The sequence below is a fragment of the Chelon labrosus genome (genome assembly GCF_963514085.1).
Source record: "Chelon labrosus genome assembly, chromosome: 9".
NCBI classification, from domain to species: domain Eukaryota; kingdom Metazoa; phylum Chordata; class Actinopteri; order Mugiliformes; family Mugilidae; genus Chelon; species Chelon labrosus.
Window position 1 is genome coordinate 12,145,884 of NC_140359.1, and position 17,410 is coordinate 12,163,293.

General features: G+C 41.8%; 2 protein-coding genes across 4 annotated transcripts; one reads left to right on the plus strand and one right to left on the minus strand.

Moving 5' to 3' along the window:
• The first annotated feature begins 522 nt into the window (after window positions 1–522).
• Window positions 523–4,890, plus strand: klf9 (Kruppel like factor 9). Its single transcript, XM_084552308.1, has 2 exons — window positions 523–1,298; window positions 2,826–4,890. Exons 1-2 carry the CDS (start codon window positions 902–904, stop codon window positions 3,104–3,106), a joined length of 678 nt encoding a protein of 225 aa, XP_084408434.1. The 5' UTR covers window positions 523–901; the 3' UTR covers window positions 3,107–4,890.
• Window positions 4,891–7,537: 2,647 nt separating this feature from the next.
• On the minus strand, window positions 7,538–14,283 carry fam219ab (family with sequence similarity 219 member Ab; the record flags this gene model as incomplete). 3 transcript variants are annotated; one of them, XM_084550640.1, is made up of 6 exons in its annotated part: window positions 7,538–7,693; window positions 9,986–10,040; window positions 10,166–10,246; window positions 10,812–10,917; window positions 13,108–13,207; window positions 14,162–14,283. In XM_084550640.1, the coding sequence occupies 6 exons, from the start codon at window positions 14,237–14,239 to the stop codon at window positions 7,538–7,540; spliced, it is 576 nt and encodes a 191-aa protein (XP_084406766.1). The 3 variants fall into 3 exon arrangements, with proteins under 3 accessions (XP_084406766.1, XP_084406765.1, XP_084406767.1); XM_084550639.1 differs by having other exon boundaries at window positions 7,538–7,696; XM_084550641.1 differs by having other exon boundaries at window positions 14,213–14,239.
• Between the last annotated feature and the right edge of the window lie 3,127 nt (window positions 14,284–17,410).

A 17,410-nucleotide genomic window follows, 5' to 3' on the forward strand; every position in this document is an offset into this window, starting at 1 on the left:
TCAAAGTTTGAATTGACTCCATATTCCGACAATCTAAGAGAATTAAACTGTTTCTGTCACTTTTTAGATTGTTGCTATAATTTCTGATCAAAGACACACATATTTGTATTCTATCATACATGCTGTTTATATATAAATCATCAATATTAAGTGTTTGACCTTTGAATCAATAATTCTAAATGTGTTTTTTTCCAACAAAATGTCCTTACATAATTAAATAACTAGATAAGTAACTGCACTGGACTTTCTAGCTGAAACGTCTATTTTAAACTGACGCCCATATTTCCAAGTCATGTATTAGGTACTTGAAGGTAGCATCAGTCTGGTCCCGCCCTCTTTTCCCCCCCGGTGTCCCTGCCTTGTGATTGGTTCGCTGTCTCTTCACTCACTCAGCTGAATCGGCAATTCCAAAAAAACTAGTCACGTTTTCTCTCGGCCAATCACAGCGCCGCTTTATTATGACACCGTGGGATTCCGCGAAATTGTTTCTTGGAGTTGGAAGAAGTGCGGTTCGCAGTAAAATAGGACAAGTTGACGCATGTGTGGGAGCGCACAGAAAGGCGGAATAAACACAATAGCTCAGTCGCAAGTGCCGTGTTTTATTGAGCCGGCATTTAGGAGAAAGGAAGTCTAGAGGGAGAAGGAAAAAGAGGAAGAACCGGGGGACGATTCAAACTGCTAGCTTTCCTGAGGGGGGTGTTTATTTATCCGCCCTGCAACCTCAAGAAGAAAACGCAGTCTTTGCGGAATAGTCACATTGAAGACGACACGTGTGGATGATTTGCCACATGTCTCATTTGAGGACTGCGACCTGATTACTGTATCCGTGTTGTTTTTAGGAGGATATAGACACTTTTGATACATTGTTTTCCTCGCCCCAGCCGGATCTGCTGCTGTAGTGATGTCGGAGGTTGATGTCTCTGCAGACTGCGTCCCCAGCCGACCACCGGGGCGGACAGAGGACATATTGAAAGAGAGCCAGGAGAACAGGACTTTACTGATGGTGGCTATGATTCTACTGGACTTGAACAAATGCAATCCCAACGCCATCGGCGCCGGGAGCAGCGTGTGTCTCGGCGGCGGCGAAGCCGGCGCGCAGGAGAAGGTGGACAGGGGGAGTTGCCGGTTGAACGCCGGGGACAGCCGGGGCTCGACGGCACCCAAACAGCCCAGGAGCAAGAAGGCGACGGCGGCGAGGCAAGAGTCCCCCGAGAAGAGGCACTGCTGCCCCTTCACTGGCTGCGGGAAGATGTACGGCAAGTCGTCCCACCTCAAAGCCCATCTGAGGGTCCATACCGGTAAGTGGAGGCTCCTCTGGGTGCTTGGGTGACACGCCTACGAAACTCACCGGCTCGGTTCTGTTGACGACAGCAAAACTGCTCTGCGTCACCAATGCTATCATTATGTGTTTGCGTCAATACTGGTTATACCTGCCAGTAAATGTGAACACATAATTATGACGACAAGAGAGAAAACACAAATATAACGCGATTGCTACCAAGTCATAATTGAACCAGCTGGTATTTGGAGGGCATCCAGTTCGTGTTGTGTGAGGAGTGTGTTGAGGAGTGTCAGTGACCACATGTTCCTGCAAATGAGTAACAGATTATAGGAAAGGTCGTCCCATGAAGTGGCCTGCTGGGAGGGTGGGTGGGTGGGGGTGTGACTGTCCTGGCCACATTGGGCCGGAGACTGGCTGAGAGGAGAGGGGAGGCGTGTGTGCGCGATAAAGTTGTATCTTAATGTGTTACGGACACGCAGCCACACCGCGAGCTCCTGTGGGAACATCACGTGCAGCCTCTCATATTTGTGATGCCTGGTGGTATAATAATTCACCCATGACCGTGACACGCCATGTTATCCGAGCGCCTCAAAGGATGAATTTAACATTTAATCTCGGAGATAAACCTGCGTTTTAAGGGCAGCGAGGGACGGCCCAGATTAGGTAGACATGATTCTCATGCAGGTCACTGCGACATTGTTGTCCCCACATGTTCTTGTCCGGAGGTAACCCTCCTTGCGCCTTCATTTCCTCATACGTCATCTCCCTCCTCCCCTCCCCTCATATCGGGTTGTAAACAAGAGCAGACATGTGGTTCAGAGGAACACGTGGAGGAGGAGCAGGGGTGGCCACTCTTTTTTTTTATTATTATTATTCACAGGACTGGTATCTCCACCCTCCGTTTCTCAATCAATATGTTGTGTTATTGTTCTTTGGAAAAACAGTTCACACAGGTGTGACCTGGATTTGTCACACTTCTCTTCGAAACAACTCATGTACCCACACCTTTTCTCCTCCTCCTCCTCTTTCTCTGTTTATATTTGTTCTTATTACTTGATTATTAATGGACTTCCATCTGCTCTGTATCTGTGATTGGTGTTAATAGCAGCCTAGCTTTTATGGATCCTTATTATTTTGATCCATAACTGTCACTGGCTAGCTACTGTCCAACCTGATTAAACTGACTGAGAACCATGTCACAAAAGTTAAGGGGTCCCAGGGGTGTGTGGCCTGTGAGTTTTCAGTGAGAACCAGAAAATATCTTTTTTAAACCATAGTTTATATTTATGTGCGCATCTCTTAAAGCAGAGAACCCTTTGTGCCCCCACTGTGATCTTTGGCGCCCCCCCTCGGTAGTAGCTCATACAGACATAGTTGTAACACATGGAATGTAAAGAGACAGTGCTTTGGTTATTTTTAATGAGTCAGGAAACAAAGGAATGAAATGGTTGATTTTGCATTTATGAAGAAAAGTTAATAACAAAACACAATACTTAAGATGCACTATAATTGACAAATACAAAAAATTTGTGTGTCTCCTCAGGTGAACGCCCCTTTGAGTGTACCTGGCAAGACTGTGGCAAGAAGTTCTCCCGGTCAGACGAGCTGACGCGTCACTATCGCACGCACACGGGCGAGAAGCGCTTCAACTGCCCAATGTGTGACAAGTGCTTCATGAGGAGCGACCACCTGACCAAACACGCCCGGCGACACGCGGGCTTCCATCCCAGCATGCTGCAGGGCTCGAGCTTGGCCAAGAGACGCCGCTGCTCCGTGTCCATGTCCTCCTCTGATTCGGGAGACCAAAGCCCTGCTGGGGTGTGAGACACGCCCGCATCATCCGCATACACACATAAAGGTACATGCAGTGGATACAGAGGTAAACATACTGTAAACCCGCCCACGCGAGCAGTGTATTGTGTGTATATTTACACAAGTCCCGTCAAGTCAGAGAACTCAACCAGCCAGACCACTAGTCAGAAAGTGTTTATACTACACATGTAACATTGTGCAATAGAAACATACAGAAACGTACTGAACCTGACTGTAATCAAAGAGACCCTCCCCATTCCCTGCGGTGATTGGTATTTATTAAGAGTTTTTCTGGGTCTGTCAGGAATGTCTAGTTGTTTTGTAATCATTTTACTTTGTGCTGTTTGCTTTTTTTGTTTTGTTTTTTTGAAAGAATCTACCATCCAAGTGGTATTCATGTACATATATAGTATTCATTCATTAACACTACACAACTTTGCATCGCAGAAGTCATTTGCAGATGAAGAAAATGACAAGAAAACATGTCAACAAACTCCTACGACTGATACATGCTTAGTTGTGTTTAGGAAATAGTCTTTTAGTGAATATTGCACACATAGACTTTCAGACATTTGTACAGTTGCTTTTCAGTCCAGGACAAGGTGAATGTACAGCATAGCAGTATTACCATGTAAATAGATTAAACAGACTTCCGTTCAGTTGGATGATATACTCACTATAGTGTAGTTTAGTGTTATTGGAGAGTAATAAGATGAACTGTAATATAGAAAAATCTAAAGCTATTTAATTTCATTTCTCTGACCATGGACTTCTGTTGTAATCAGGTGTGCAATGAGCCTATAGGTATAAGCAGTGTGTTTCCAGTGTTGAAACATAATGGATGTTTCATATGCAAACAAATGCACCACAATACTCAATAAAGGCCATAGTATGTGAGCAAATCTCATGGGAAATTACACTTTACATTACAATGTCTGGTTTTATTTCAGGCTTCCGATGCACCAGTAGTGCAGGGAAACATAACAGGGTAAAGCAGCTGAAACATGTTTTGTGTTAAGACAACAATGGTTTATGTTTCAGTAAAAGTCTGTGCCTTTTAATGGGTTACTACTAATACTACCTGAATGAACATCGTCAGATTCTTTATGTTATGTATTTGCTAATACTTCAGTGACTATCTCTTATACCATCAGTGCCAGTTGCTGTGTGCTGAAACTAGCTTTTGTTTGTATCTGGACTGCATTCTTTTTCAGGGAATAATGTAATGTTTTGCCATGCCAGTCAAACACACACACCCCCTGGTGGTGACATGGAAGCACAACATCCCTCACAACAGAAACCATTTCTTATTTGTCTGATTAGTTTGTGAATGAATGAATTCCATCATGTAGCATGTTATATATATATATATTTCTTTGGTACAATGTATGTTTTATTGGTCTGGTAATCTTTTATAATATTACTAATGGGCTGTTAGATCATATTAATCCACTACTACAGGAGCCAGATACATTGTTGATGTCATTGTTTTTTTTATACTTGAAATATAATGCATTAAAATGTCCAGATGGAATCTAAAGTTGGGTGTAGTTAGCCTTGCAGGGCAGAAACTACGTGCTAAATGCTTGTTTTTGGGTTTTTTTTTTTTTGTTTCTTTTCTGGCATTAAGAGAACTGTGATTAGATGCTGGTGCCTTTCAGGTTGGATCCCTTATTTCTGATGCTACTGTACTGTAATCAGGGACTGTCAATTCAAATCCCATATTATTGCAATACACACAACTGTAATAATAATTACTGCTTAAAAGTTTTAACATTAAAAAACTTTCTTTTCTTTCTAAAGAGTTGTTCTTCACTTATTTCGCACATTGCTCACTTATATCTGACTATATGTGATTAATGAGACAATCTCAAAGATCTTCATTTAAACAAATGTCTTTTAAGTTACTATTAAACAATAGTGTCTAAGCCAATGACACACTGATGAAAGTACTGCAAGTATTGTGCCTCCAGAACAGTCCTGACTCAGAGTGGAGGGTCCTATAGGTGGAGGCAAGGGGCCTAGTAGATCAGGCATGCTCCAGTGCATCCCGCAGATGGCCTTGCTTTTATATAGCGCTTTTCTACCTATTGGTACTCAAAGCGCTTTACAGTCATAGACACATCTACCCATTCGCTCACACACATTCACACACCAGTGCCACGCACTGGGAGCAACTGGGGGTTCAGTGTCTTGCTCAAGGACACTTCGGCATGTGGCACATTCCGGGGATCGAACCGCTAACCCTCTGGTTCGTGGACAACCCGCTCTACCTACTGAGCCACAGCCACCCATACTCAGGTCAGTTTGGAATCTGTGGAGTTTGGAGGCTGGGACATCTTTTTTTGGTGTGTCAGGTCTAGGGATGCCTGCTGCTGCTGGGGAGTCTCATTGCTATGTGGTGGGAGTGTTTAGGTGGGTGGTACATGCTTAAGTAACATCCACATGAATGCTAGGGCCAAAGGTCTTCCAGCAGAACACTGTATTGTCACAAGATGGTCAATGTTATTCGCTTCACCTGTCAGTGGTTTTAATGTCCGGGCGATAGGCTGCACACCTCCGACTTCTCAGAAAGATAACCAACTCTGTTCACTGTGCCCAGCTGTTCACAGACTCATGCCTTGTGCACAATAAAATCAGATCATGGTGACGCACAGAATGATGGAAAAAGACCAAAAGAGTCAATTGTCGGTCCTCAAAATTCTACGACCTGTATCATTAAACCTTGTTGGCCGTCACCATCAATCAACCGGGACTCACATCCTGAAGATTGCCACTTTAATATGAACCAGTGAGTCAGAACATGGAGTGATCCATTTGCTTTGTGTTTATTTATTGTCTTCATACACTGCACATAACAATAACATTGTTAAATACTGTAATGGAAATGCTTACAATACAAGAAAATCTAAAAAAATAGAAAGAAAGAAAGAAAGAAAGAAAGGGAAATTAAAAAAACAATCACCTGTGTCTAAAAAAGCATAATGTAACAGACAGCAAGTGTCCTTCAAATAAACTAAATGAATAGAAATAATACTGACAATAAATACACACATCTTTCAAATTTCTCTGTACTTAAGGCATACTCTAATTGCAAATAAACAACTGATTTAGAGGAGAGACAGGGTCGTAAATGGATATTAGTGCTCCAAGTCAACGATCCTTGATGTTGCAATTACAAAACTATTCCCATCCTATTAGTCAAAAGAGAAAGAGATGCCATATCACTCATTCTTTTGGCATTGTATGTCTGTATGCATGCATGTGCACACGTGTGTGTGTGAGAGAGCGAAAGAGGGAAACTCTTTCTGTGGTGTCATGATAGAAATGGGAAGGAGGGAGTGTCCTGTCCAGTGATCGTGATAAAAGTGAGGGCGTAACACAACAGACTGTGCTCAAATATCTATCTGAGGTCCCCCCCCTCCAGTTCCTTTGGCCTTGATAACATGGGGATCGTGTTAGAGGGTCTGTGCAACGACATGTAATCTTCCCTTTTGACACAGTTCATTTCAGATAAGCCACTGTCACTAGTGCGCAGGAAAGAGTGCACAGATATGGGCCCAAAGAAAAAAAAGTACAACAACATGTGCAAATTCAAAACAATGCAAATCAAGCTTGTGCCACGACAACAGATTGTACAGAATAGAAATGGGGTGAAAATTGAATGTGGTACTTGCTAAGTTTCCGTTCAGCTATTCGGTCTTCACGCAATTTGATCCTCATCTATTCTTACATTCATCCCTAAACTCTGTGATCAAACATCTCAAGCGAGAATGGCAAAGAAAGCTAAAAGTGAAGGTGGTGTGAATGAGTGCAATGAACTGGCCTGTGCTACATCAACCCTGTACAGTACAATTAATACAGTAGTCCGTTATTTTGTGTTCCAAGACCGCAGTTCACACTTATCTGTACATATCTGAACACCAATGCATACAACCACACTGATCCTTCAGGTTAAGAAAAGTAAGCATTTAAACAAAAACAAAACTAGAAAAATGCAAAAATGCAACCCAGATTTCAGGTAAGCAGAACAGTTGATTCAGCAGTTATGATAAGGTTTCTTATACTTTCGGGAAATTGAAATCACTTTACAGCATCAACTGCGCTTTCCGTCTCTGTGTCAGCTAATATTAATGTGTTATGTTACATCATGTTCACAGGAGAAGAGCTCTCAAACACAAGTGTACGTCCTGCCATAGGAGGAAACCACCACTTTACTAATATTTTAAATACATATTATTTTCACGTGTGTCCCTTCTCCTAGATTTTGAACCAAAGCTTCTATACGTTAATTAGATTATTTGTCATTGTCATTATCATTGCACTTAACTGTCATTACAATATTCTACCAATGCCTCACTGTCGCCACTCTGTTGGCGAAGGAAACTCAGAGCGGATGAAGACGGGGGGTTATGTCGAGTGGAATGGGGTGGGGGGGCTGGGTTACTGTATTTGACAGGTAGTGGAGGAGGTTGCCTGGCAGCACATGCAGGTAGGGTTGACTGATTTAGGCGGGATCAGATCCAGGTCCTCGTCGTCTGGGATTTCGTCTAGGCGGTAGCCATCTTTTAGCAGCTGAATGTTCAGATCCTGATTGATTTGCTGAAGAAGAGAGGATTGACAGAGGAGATTGATTGTTAGAGCACCGGGCTACGGAGTATTTACAGAGTAGAAGACCTTTCCCTCCCCATGACTCCCACAAGAGCTTATTAAATGAAAGTCATGGGATGCAAGTAGTAGATACTATAGCAAATGTGCTGCATTAGCACAGTTTGGTGAGCTAACAGCCAATAATAAATGGGATGTGACAAAAAATATATCTTTAGCTCTTGGGTCCAAATGGATGTCACATTTAACAGTACCAACTATATCTAGTCAAAATGGTGACCACGACTACTCTGGTAGTTTGTTACCCACTAGCTTGGAAAACTGTCGCGACTCATCAGAGAATGGACCTTCTTTGGGTGTCCTGTGGCATCTGGCAACAGAATGTTGTTAGTGGGGGGCTTTGGGTCCTATGGGTTGAGGGGAGGGGGCTCTGTGGATCAGGCTTGTTCCAGTGCATCCCACTTGATCAGTTTGGGATCTAGTGAATTTGGAGGCCAGGTCAACACCTTGTGCTGTTCTTCATGTTTTTTGAGTTGTTCCTAAACTGTTTGTGTGTGTGTGCCTGTGTCAGGCTGCATCCTGCTGGGGATGGCTGCTGCCATCAAGGAGTGTCATTGCTATGGGGTGGGGGTGCCTGGTCTGGCCTGGATGGGTGGTACATGTCTAAGTAGAACATTGTATTGTCACAAGATGTTCAATGTTATTTACTTCTCCTGTCAGCGGTTTTAATGTTGTGGCTGATTGTGTATGTCTGTGTCATTCAAATCAAGCTATATCCAGAACACACTTTTTTTTCCCCCCCAGAATAGAGCTTATAGTAATAATCAACTTATTCACTTTGCTACAGTAAATTACATTACAAGATCTATAGCAGTACCATTTCTGTATGATTAACATGTAGCTGAAGGAAGCAGCCACTTAGCTAAGCTCATCATAATGAGTGGACACATAGGGAAACAAACAGGATCTGTCCAAAATGTAACAAAATCCGCCAACCAGCATCTGAAATGTTCAGGTTGTACATGACTATACCTCGTTTGATTGATTTGTGCAATGACGTAAGTGTGAAAACTGACCCTGTTTTAGCCACAAACAGGGCTGGCACAAACCCCTCCTTTGTGTTAAGACCAGTTCTTGGCTGGTACCAGTAACATCCTGAAGTCTCTACTGGTTGCCTGGAAACCAAGCTAGTACTTGCTGAAATGTTGAACTATTAGTTAAAGAGCTTCTCTGGAGAGGGTAGGGTAGGAAAGGGACAATTGTGTGTTTTTGCTGCATCCCACCTCATTGGCAGCACCGCAACAAAACTGTTCATATAAACTTGGTGCTAAATATGGGAAAGGTCTGATTTAACAAGCCCTGCACGGAAAAAGAAATCCACCAGCTGTACACGACGTCTTTCATGAGAACAAACACATCTCTCCTCTGACCTTATTAGATTCAGACGACGTACAATAAATAACTATGTCTATGTCTATTTGTGACTGGCTAAAAGTCATAATGGTAACCATGGCGAAGTCGGAGTCAGCTCTGTCGCAGATGGCTGTAAGCATCATCACTTCGAGCTTTGTCATGAACATGACAACTATTCAGGAGTGATTCTTTCTTCAGTTATATTTCTTCCTTTGTATGCAAAGTAAAAACAATGTTCTGATTTAAAATCCCATCATTTTTCAGTTTACATATAAGCTGTCTTTGCTTCAATAGATCCACATGTGATTTATAAACAACGCACACAACAGCCATACTTTCTTGCTCACAACTTGCTCCTAAAACTAATAAAGAGGAGGCAACAACTAAACTGGGCCATGACATTTGCTGTGGATTAGCTATTTATTTATGATGACATGCTAGCTTGAGATCCAAACACTTGGGGGATTTTAAATATAACCTACAATATATCCTCAAGCCTGAACTTGTTACAAATAGAGGGCTAATGTCAAGGGCAGGAATTAGGTTTCCACTGAAGAACAAACGTGAAAATGCGTCTGTGATTTACACTTATATTGGCAAACAGTAGCAGACACCTTGAGATCACATTTCATTTGTATCCTGCTTCGTGTCTCCACCTGCAATGCAATCACACACTAGCAGGAAGAGCAGCTGCCTACAGAATTATCATGGATGGGCAGGATGGATAATAATGAGCTTGCTTCAAGACTGACTTATAAAGGCTTGACTCTTGGCCTCTTGACAGGGAAGGAAGGAAGGAAGGAGAGGGAAGAAAGGTAAGGGGAATCAAGAAAAGAAGCACAGCGCATTGAAATCTAGCACACATCTCACCTCAGCAGAGGAATATCCTGACGATGAGTATCTAGACATGTCGAAATCATCATCACTGAAACAGAAATACAAAAGTTAGCAGCATATTAGTGTATGTGTGTTTGTGTGCTTCTCTACAAGAAATTAAACCGAGGCAAGAAGGACATTAAGTTGTGCATTAGTTTGCGTGTGTGTGCTTACCTGTCTGTGTCTAGGGCCACCAAGGGCTTCTCATCGGGGCTCTGATCTAAAGAGGAATAGCCTTTATTGGGCACTACCAACCTGCATGGAGGAAAAAGGTGGAAACAAAGGAGAAATGATCATGGGATGAAAGGGGATGTTGCAGAAAAACAGGTGATGGAAAATAAATGGCAGAAAGATGTAAAGAAAAGAAAAGGTGAGCCTAAATTACAGTAACAACTGAGGTCAAAATCAATTAAACTATTTTATGGCCTCAAAATTCATGCACAACTTGCGACTTTAGTATGAACAAAATGTATTTTAAATTTGATATGTGACATTTTGCGGATGTATTAAAACACATTTATAAAATAGACTGTTTCACTCCACTGTATTTGTAATATGTAGGGTTTAAGTGGAATATAGTACTGATAATTGTGTATTGGATTATTGTATAATTAGCCGTAAGTACAAATCTTTGTACAGTGTTATGAAAACTGTACAACACCCAGTATGTAGTTTGGATGTGAGAGGCTAATCAATGAAAGTAATGCTAATGAAATACTAAACACTAACATGGGTTTTGAGTCTATTACTGAACACTTGGAAAGAAAATAGCAGCTCTCACTTTCTCAATTAACCCAAGATCGTAGTGCTGACTTCTTACCGTGTTCTGGCCATGACATTGTTCTTCTTGGGCTGTTGGTTGACTGGACTACCTACAGTGTTGCTGTTCTTCAATGAGCCTTTCCTGGCCAACTCTCTTTGTTTCTCTGTATGACAAATACACAGGAACGGCCAAAAGTGACGTCAACTAACATCATTAGCATCCACTTAGGATAAAGATAAGTAAGACTTTACAGGCAGGTTTAAAATAACGCTGTAAACACTGAAGTCTGCTGACGTTAACGGATTTACTTGATTTTATTTGATTAGAAGAAAACTGTATACTTCGGATACAGACTCATCAGGGTGTCTGATGATCAGGAACACATTTTCCATTCATTAGTCAGTTCCCACTTTTCAAGGCCTGCTTTCTTACTTAACACACTGATAGGCTTTGCTTCGCTTTATGTAATACAATATAAAATCCTAAAAGCAAGAGCAATAAATTCAGAAACTCTCCATGTAACCTTCCTCTTCTCTCCTGTTTGATTCTCATCAGCGGCCACTTGACAGACACTAATGCTGCTGGCCTAGTCTGAGCCAGCAGTGAACTAGAATGTAATACATTAGTGACAGCACAAAGAGTTATATCTCATTTGTATTGAACTGCCGGTTAATGGCATTACACTCTTAATCCAGGAAAGACAAAATTATGTATAATGTAGATTAGAGGCCACAGAGGCAAAGAGATTACTTTAATAAACATGCCTAATTAAACAAATAAGGTTTACATGGCCGAATTCAACATCTGCAGTAGCTGACGTTTATATCCTAAAAGTAATCACTTACTCAATCTATTATTGTTTCTTTTATTGTATTATATTACAGTAAGAGTAAAAGAAGTGCTGCTTCTCACCACTGTACTCTGTCCAAGGTGCTGAAATTAACCTATGTGTGGCTTTTAATAGACTAAATTTCACATACATTAAGCAGGCCAGAGTGACTACTATTTATTGCCTTGAGGTTTCAATTTGGCACCACCTTTGAAACATCAACAACAACAAATTTATAGGTCAAATAATAAGTCGGCCAATTGTCAAAATAATCAACAGATCCCGATGAGAATAATCTGGATCTGCAGGCCTGCATGGGTGAACATTGTGACACAGTAAGAATAAATCAGCCTCATTCAATCGCATTTTCACCGCCGCTGAACAAACTAACATGCAATTTCCACTGCCTGAAACGCAATGAATAAGGATAATGTTTAATAATTTAATATTCCCACTCAGGTTGTGAACATTCAACCCGTCAGCAGTGTATACATGGGTCATGCTTTCACATCATTTGGCCAATCAAATAAAGCAACCAGCTAGCTGTTAGATACCGCCAGATTAAATCAATCAAGAGGTTAGCTAGCATGTTGGCTGAGCAAGTACAGAAGAGTGGGGAAACTGACGTAGCACACTTATGGACCCCAAATTAACCCCTTAACGCCTTAATTGATTTTTCAATTATATAAAGAAATTAATTATTTGTGTTTTTGCTTACCACTCCGACCGGTCCTACGAGAAACTAGTGCTTGCAAAAGGTTCCTAGGAATTTTTTGAATGTGCACAAATTGGAGTTGGAGTATTACATGCGTTATTTCGGCTGCAGTCAGAGCAGAAACAGTGCGTCGGGAATTTGCAACACTAGGCGTTAAGGGGTTAATATGGAGCGTTTGTGCAGGCAGGGGACAAGACTTTGGGTTTTCATTTGTAGTTGTATTATTGTTTTTTACTAGTAGTATTGACCTATCTTTGGCAGTCCTTGGTTGTGCAACAGTCCCATATGGAGTGAAAAAGATGCACGTCTTACAATGTTGACAAACAACTTAACAGGTCGTACCTTAAAAAAATGCATCTGACAAGGTTTTAACATGTCATCTCTCAACTCCAATTCTCTTCTAGAGTCTCAAGTTGCGAGTCAGACTGTAAATCAGTAAGTCTTGGTCTGGATATCTATGATCTGTTTTTCGTATATCTATTGGCAACACTGGAAGACCCGCAGCTCTAACCGTTGCCCTGAGAAATGAAGGTGACAGGTTCCCATATGGATTTCTCGAAGTCACATCATCTTAACAAACAGTGTTATCACAGATTGTGAGTTTTCATACAAAGTTCATTTTTGGCGTTTTTGTCTGAAAACTGAACTGAACTCACTGTTCAGATGCCATCCTCCTCTAAATCTCAGCACAGCGACACAGTCTGTACACAGCCTCTGACATATCTACAGATTACACCCTATCTCTTGACTGGATTTTAAATTTTTTTTAAAAAACAGAGGCTTGATCGCACAAACACTGAAGCTCTTACCTATTTTCATCTGCAGAGGTGAGGGCTTGTAGTTGATGGTGACCGGCTCCCCCTCTCTGGTGTCTGAGTCTGCTTCTGAAGCCGTGGACGAGGCCGGGTCCTGGAGACAAACAGCGTGGAACAGAAGGATGAGCAGAAATGTGCCTTACAGAGGCAGTACTGAATAATTAATGTCTTTTTGTAATGCATAATAAACCCTGCAATGCCCAAACAGTGTGAACAAAGTGGTCATTGGTAGAGAATGAAATATACTGAACTTAAATTATACTTGATGTCTTTATGTAATTCAGGGATCATCTGGAGAATTGGTCTACTAACAAAGCAAAGAGGAGGAGAAATCCTAATTAATCAGTGGCCACATGAATCCTGGTGATGAATGGAGGTGTGGGGACACCTGGAGACAGCAGGTCAAATAGCTTTGGGTCTAGACGGGTTCTCTGGCGGCAGCAGAGGCCGCCCTGCAGGCTGCAGTAACCCAGGGCCCCGCTACAGGCCACGAAGCGCACCGCTAAATCATTTACATTGATTTATTTTATTTGTTTTATTAAAAAAAGAAAAAGGCGAGGTTTGATGGCACATACAAAAATATATTCGAGGTCAGGACTCGCTCGTTAATCTCGATAAAGCCACGCAACTGACAACTTGCTGCATGGATGCTGAGGATGTAGCAGCAGTGTTGGGATGGGATGCTTGTTTTCGCCAGACATGACGGATGCTGCGCAGCAGACCGGACGCTGCTTGTATTACACAGAGCCACAAAAACGACTGTTTGCGAGCAAACCGTTCATTACCTGACGTCCCACAATGACATTTCAACGATTACATCTCTGACACAAGTCGAAAAAAATAAACTTAATCAAAATGTTCCACGGGCATCAACCAATATCACACATGGCAGCTGATGGATTTGTCCTGATCTCGGAGCACAACATAAATGATGGCAGGCCTCTTTCTGGGAGTCTCCATCAGTTTTAATGACAATTTAAATAAGAAAACAGACCTTCATCACTGACAGATCGGCTCCAGCAGATAAAAACCTACAAATCTGACTTACCAGCGGCTGCATCTCAGCCTGCATCTCCGCCTCCTGCACCGCACTCGGCACTTGAAATCTATCTATTTCTTCCATCATTTTGACGGCGCGCCTCTTTCCTCCTTCTCCAACAAACCAAAAGACGGTAGCGAGTCTTTTACGACTTATCGCCGATGCTGTGTGCGATATCTGGCTTGTAACAATCTTTGTAGTTCCCCGGTGGCGAGCTACATCCCAGCAGGCATTATGTCGACGGTGGTGTGACCAGTTGGGTGACGGTGACTCCACCACCCACTTCCGGGTGGGGTATCCCAAGGTAGGGTCCGCGGACCCTACGGGGGCCTCCAGCAAAGTGAGATTAATACCGGCGTGTTTTTATTTTAATATGCTGTATGAATGACTCGCTGTTATAAAATCATGACCATTAGTGAACATATTTGTTGGTAATTCTACTGGAAGTTTGTGTTTAGCTTTTTTTCCCAAAGAAACCTCAGGTGTCATGCTTCCTGTAAACAGTGAGTCCACTTAGTATTTAAACTTTAAAAAGCTCCTTAACACCTCTACTCTACTGCATTTCAGTGAGAAATTGATATTTTATTAACGTATTATCTGTGGCATACAGTATATAGTAGTATTATTTAGTAGTAGTAGTATTTACATATACATTTACATTTCCACAAAAAATCACTCAATCAGCTAATAAAACACCAATCAGCCACTACATTTAAACCATTGACAGGAGAACTAAATAACATTGACCATCTTGTGACATTACAATGTTCTGCTGGGAAACTTTTGGACCTGCCATTCATGTGGATGCCACTTAGACATGTACCACCCACCTAGACCAGACCAGACACCCCCAACCCATAGCAATGACACTCCTTGATGGCAGCAGCCATCCCCAGCAGGATGCAGCCTGACACAGGCACACACATAAATAAAAACGTGAAAAACAGCACAAGCTGTTGACCTGGCCTCCAAATTCACGAGATCCCAAATTGACCAAGTATCTGTGGGATGCACTGGAACAAGTCTGATCCACAGAGGCCCCGCCCCTCAACCCATAGGACCTAAATGCCAACACAACATCCTGTTGCCAGACACCACAGGACACCCTCAGAAGGCCCATGTCCATTCTCTGATGAGTCACAGCTGTTTGGGAGGCACAAGGGAGACCTACACAATATTAGGATATAGGATATATACCATAATGTTATGCCTGATCGTTGTATATTATTGTTGTTATTCAGGCTCTGTAGTTCAGCACATCTAATTAAAAATAAAATAAAATAATGACACCACACGAAAGTGACAGCAAGCTTTGTGTGGGGAATAGGCTACTGCTATTTTAAAACATCGCCAAGAACCAGCTCGAGGGCTGCAACACGAAGTGGAGACAGACGGAGTAATAATAGTAAAGAGGTTCTTTAAAACAGGCGATGGGTGAGATGTGGCATGGTCTTGCAATGAAAGCGAGCCGTGTCTTTTATTTAACCCATGAACCACCCCAAAAACAGAAGCACTGCGAATGTCCATGAGAATGCAGAGGGATGTAACAAAGTGCTCAAATTGCAAGGTTTCACGTTCACAAAAACCCAACTGCTCACAGGTAAACAAAAAAACTACACAAAACCCTATAGACTATGAGCTAGGAGCTAGTCTTATGGATGACCAGAAAACCATTTATTTCTTAATCTTTTAGATTTTGCTAAATGAGTTGACTGAGATGTTTTTAATGCTTATGACTGCACAGCAAGCCGAGAACTCACCCCAGGATGTGCACGTTTCCTTGTCAAATATGAGGAAAATACTTGATGATTACAACCATCTGTGATTTGCCAAAAGATGCAAACCAGGCCAGGCCTCAAACCAGAAAGACAGCTTGCTGTTTGAAAAAAGACACACACAAAAATAAACCTTTGGACTTCTGGTACAAAGCTCTATAACCTGATGAAAGAAAAATCAATCTCTACTGTGATGGGACCCGACCCAGACCCTCACCTCATATGCCAAACAAGGTGTCGTCCTTTTGACTTGGATATGTAGCCTTTGGCTGCCAGTTGAATTGGCACACTGGTATTTATTGATGATTTCTCTGCAGGATGAAAAAAAAAAAAAAAAAGATTTATACAGGAACATTCAGTGTGCTCAGACAGGTGTGGAGAAGCTCACTGGACATCATTTCATCATTCAGCAGGATAACAGTCCTAAACGTGCAGCCAGAGCAAAAAAGAAAAAAAGAGCAAGTTTTCAAGGTTAAGACGTGGAATATCTCATTGACTATATTTAATCACCTGAACTAAATCTGAGTGAGTTACATTCCACTTAGTGAAGACTTCACTAAAGGCAGAGAAACGAACAAGCAAAATCTGAAGATGGCATTACTGAAAGCCTTGAAAAGCCTTGCCAGGGAAGGTTAAAGGCATCCCTTGATGACTTCAGACATTTACTTCAAAATGCCTTCTCATGAAAAGCACAGAGCCCGAAGAAAAAAAAAGTGACGTCCAAATAACCAGGGACAGCTGACAACATACGGCAATACAAACACATTTAGTCATGTACATTTCTGAGGTTAATGTGCTTCACTTGAGCACTGACATTTTATGCTACACACATACTATATCCACTTTTAAAATAAGAGGCAAACCACAAACTACTCAGCAGTATATACAGCAATTTGAAGAGTTCACAGGGGTTCCTACATAATGAATACTACTTTTGAGATTTAGATTTAGAACTTTTTACTGAAAATATTTCTGCTAATGCACTCATGTCAAATTGCGAAAGAAGGACTTTGGTAACTTAGACTTCGATGTCTCAGTATCTCCTCCACCATTGAACGACACCGTCAACAAAATCAAAACAGATTAGACTTGGCTCCGAAGTGTCGATAAGAAACACAATTTCAACCTTCTGTCCATCCCCCGTGTGTCCTTTAAGGGTTTCAACCCCAGATTACCTTCGTTGCTGTAGGTCTCTAAATTAATTATAAAACTAATTAAGCCTACTATTTTAAATTACAGTTACAATGTCTGGCATGCCTCTAACTATTACTGGATGAACATACATTTTGGCAAGGAGAACGAGCATTTGCATGCATCTTTTAATACACTGAATTAGGCAATCAAATGGCCATCATGGAGCACATTAATTATAAATTCTGAGGAAAATAACCCCTGGCTAATGATGACCTGCAAGAAAACGTGACTTGCTCTTAATGGAAGCCACTGACACGTCCGACTGCACATTGTCCGTACCTCGAAATAC